Below are 3601 nucleotides of genomic sequence, written 5' to 3' on the forward strand. Positions count from 1 at the left end.
CGGCTTTCGAAGATCATATTCTAAAGAAAAGAAAAAAGCCAAAAGCTAACCGCCTCATTGCAAGTTCTGCTCACGTACTGGCTTAATTAATAGGACAACATGAGGGTCTTTAGTGACCTTATTTATACAAAGATTTGTTGTAAATGCTTGCTTTATCTGCCTAATTCCACGATATAAATCTGGGAAATGAAACTATAAGAAGAAGCACTGCATTAGGAAATAAACGTGCACCCAAAGTGAATGAAACCGCCTGTCTCATAGAGAGAGAGAGAGAGGTAGAGAGAGAGAGAGTCCATTTCCCAATCCTTACATCTGTTGCCATCAATCACTCTCGTCTCTCGTCACCTTAGCCTGCAGAAGCATCTTGTAGCCTTGAAGGGTACCTTTCCCCCACTCTTACTCTCTTATCTCTTCTGTTCCCAAGCCCATACACCTCTGTCAAGTACTCTATTTAATAGTTCGACCTAAACACCCTTCACTCATCACATTTCCCAACTCTTTTAGGAGTTGGCTTCTGAACTCTCTTTTCTACTCTTTTTTAATCAGATCAAACGCCAAAAACTCAAAAGTCAGTACGTTTTCTTCCTCCTGTTTCTCTTTCCTGCCCCTCCTCTGCCACTCTGCTCAAGCATTTCTCATACTTTTGAATTTTTTTTCAACAAGTTTTTCACAGTTAAGAAATATATATATATATATATATATATATATATATATATATTTCTTTAAAATCCAATTTGGTTGTTTTATTTGGGTTTGGCTGGTTTATACACAGATTTTTCTGTTGAGCTTACTAATGTATCTTTCTAGGTTGTGACAGACATGGAAGGTGAAGCAATCCATGTTGGAGAAACTCATGCAGAAGACACAACATCAAGAGTATTCCCTTGTTTATTTTGTTCAAGAAAGTTCTTCAGTTCTCAAGCTTTGGGAGGGCATCAAAATGCCCACAAGAAGGAGAGAACGGCTGCAAGAAAGTTCAAAAGGGCTGCTCAAGAATATGCTCAAGGAAACTTTCCACCATCTTTGCAACCTGCTATGATATTTGCTCCAACTCATCCCGTAGGAGTTTTACATCCTTCCATGTGTATAACTGCACACGCTGCCAATCTTCGCTGTTTTCCTAGTCTCCAACCCTCGGATCGTTTTGGATCCAACGGTGCTCCCAGATTTGAGAAAATAGTATACTATGGTGGGACTTGTCTGAGCAATCAATATGGCTTTGAAAATCAAGAGGATGAGCAAAGTTCCTTGAATTGGAGAAGAAGCACACGCTGCAACAATGGAGGAGGCTCATCCCAATATTATCTACCAGCAGGAATGAATACTGATTACAGTCTTGGAAACAAGGACATCAAAGATCAAAAGCTTGACCTTTCTCTCCATTTATAGAAAGAACTTCGATGTTTGAATTGATCAGCATCTTTCTTGCATTGTTGGATTACATCATTTTCTTACTAATAATTAGCATCTCCAGCCTCCATTTTTGGAATGAACTAAATTGTACTATCATGACATCATTGAGTCCAAAGCATCAGAGCTTTCAACATTTTATACATATATATTCTATCCGGAAAAATCTGGTTCCAGGCAGTATTGTGTACCAATATAATCGTCCATCAATGTGGTTGTCAGAAAGTTATATTTTAATGAAATAGAATTAATTTAAATTTTAAATACGAAAATAATAATATTAATACGTAAATTAATATGTAAATTCTTTGATCATACATTTTCAAACAAAAACTTGGATTGATACGAATTAGAAGTATACATATATTTTGTACTTATCACATTTATTAGTTGGTTGCAAAAGAATTGTAGATCTATCATTATTCACCTTAAAAGTACTACTCTGTTATTCTAAAGATTGTTATCTTTGAGTGAACTCTCATTACGTGTGCATGCCATCTAACTTCATATGAGAGTCCAACAAAATGGGTATTTTCTTTAAAAAACGAAGGAAAATCCAACACAAATGCGAAAAAATTAGTTTCTTTACGATAAATTTCATTTTTTAAAAGAAAATGAAAGAGTTTGCATACCATAATACTGTATTTAACGTTTTGAGTGGCGTAAAGTATAGTGTAGTGTACCAATAAGGGTAAAACCTGAAGTAAAATTATTAACCGCTGAGTTAACAATGTGAATATATGAAAAATTCTAAACATGCATAAGGCTACACACTAAACATCATATTTTTTTTTTAATTTTTTTTATTTTACTAAATATTTAATATATAGATAATGAGTAGAAAAATTTAATTAATTTTAAAAAAATAAATTAAAAAAATTAAAAAAAATTATATAATGTGCGATGTAGAAATTTATATATAGCGAGATTTTGATTATGTCTGGAACAATCATTTCGGGCTAAATTGACCCATTTAATTGCTCAAGCTTGAGAGTTACAAGACAATTATTTCGGCCCAAAGGCCACCAATCTAGAAAAATTAAAAGAACATTAAGTTTACAGGCCACATCTGTACTCTTATCCTTAAACCTGGAAATTTAGATTGATTAGATAGTGATATGAGAATTTTTAGTTTATAGGTTATAAAATTTAAAATATTATTTTTTAATATTATTATTATTTTAAAATTTAAAAAATTTGAATTAGAATTCGAAAAAATTGAATTGTTTATTATATTTTGTATAAGAATTTGAAAAAAATTATAACGATGAGATAAAAATTTTGTGTCTTATCTCACTTGCCAAACCTGCCCTTACTACTTTTACAAGTTTTTTGGGGAGACCAGTTTCACATAAGAGGATTTTAAATTTTTGGGAAAAAATAATTATTATATCAAAATAAAATTGAGAAAAGGAAATACTCTAATTATAAAGAAAATACCAAATAAAACCATGATTCATCAGATTTTAAAATTACTTTTATAGTAAAGTAGATCAACGACTAATTTATAAAATTACTTTTATATAATCTTTTTTTATAGGTACTCTTTTTAACAAAACTTGAGGATTTATTTATATTTAGTGATATCGGTAAGATCCCCTTTGACAAATATGGTAGAAACCTAAACCCATGTTGTCGACAGAAAGAGCAAAGAGTTCCTGAAAAAAGAGAATGCGATGGGCAGCATTCTTGGAAGCGCGTGAGGCCACACGCCTATCAAAAAGTTGATTGGGCTTGATGGTGAGGGAAGACTAGAGCCTTTCATTATGTCTCGGGCTGATCAATCAGTTGGGCTTAGTGGGTGGGTGGGACAGAGGAGATACATGAGTCGAGTTTTGTTTTTGATTTTACATTATATCCTCAACATCATATTTGCTGGATGATAAACACTTCCAAATGTTGCCAAAAAGGATAACGTATTTGGCAAATAAAGAAACGCAAAAATCCTATAAAGAACTCCAACTAACATGTCTATGTAAGTCTTGGTAGACTCGCCTTGCAAAACGATATATCAATGATGTCACCGCCCAAATTTTTCGGAGAAAAGCCTGCAATCTTGTCTATATTTATATATATACATATATATATATATATTAAAATAATTATATATGCTGATCATCATCTCAATCGAAACTCTAGTTATTCTCTGGTTTCGTGATTTTAGGTTGTCGTAAAATAATCCTCTATATAT

At 32.6% G+C, this 3601-nt stretch overlaps 1 protein-coding gene across 4 annotated transcripts; it reads left to right on the forward strand.

Annotated features, from left to right (window-relative positions):
- Positions 1 to 232: 232 nt before the first annotated feature.
- Positions 233 to 1517, forward strand: LOC122307051 (protein LATE FLOWERING-like). 4 transcript variants are annotated; one of them, XM_043119666.1, is made up of 2 exons: positions 233 to 572; positions 818 to 1517. In XM_043119666.1, exon 2 carries the CDS (start codon positions 820 to 822, stop codon positions 1387 to 1389), a length of 570 nt encoding a protein of 189 aa, XP_042975600.1. In that variant the 5' UTR covers positions 233 to 572; positions 818 to 819; the 3' UTR covers positions 1390 to 1517. The 4 variants fall into 4 exon arrangements, with proteins under 4 accessions (XP_042975600.1, XP_042975598.1, XP_042975599.1 ...); XM_043119664.1 differs by having other exon boundaries at positions 236 to 572; positions 808 to 1517; XM_043119665.1 differs by having other exon boundaries at positions 236 to 568.
- Positions 1518 to 3601: the final 2084 nt, after the last annotated feature.

Source organism: Carya illinoinensis, chromosome 4 (genome assembly GCF_018687715.1).
Source record: "Carya illinoinensis cultivar Pawnee chromosome 4, C.illinoinensisPawnee_v1, whole genome shotgun sequence".
Lineage (NCBI taxonomy): Eukaryota > Viridiplantae > Streptophyta > Magnoliopsida > Fagales > Juglandaceae > Carya > Carya illinoinensis.

Bases quoted from the DNA above. Each gene is read 5' to 3' on its own strand.
- LOC122307051 (XM_043119666.1), top strand. From the start codon at position 820: ATGGAAGGTGAAGCAATCCATGTTGGAGAAACTCATGCAGAAGACACA.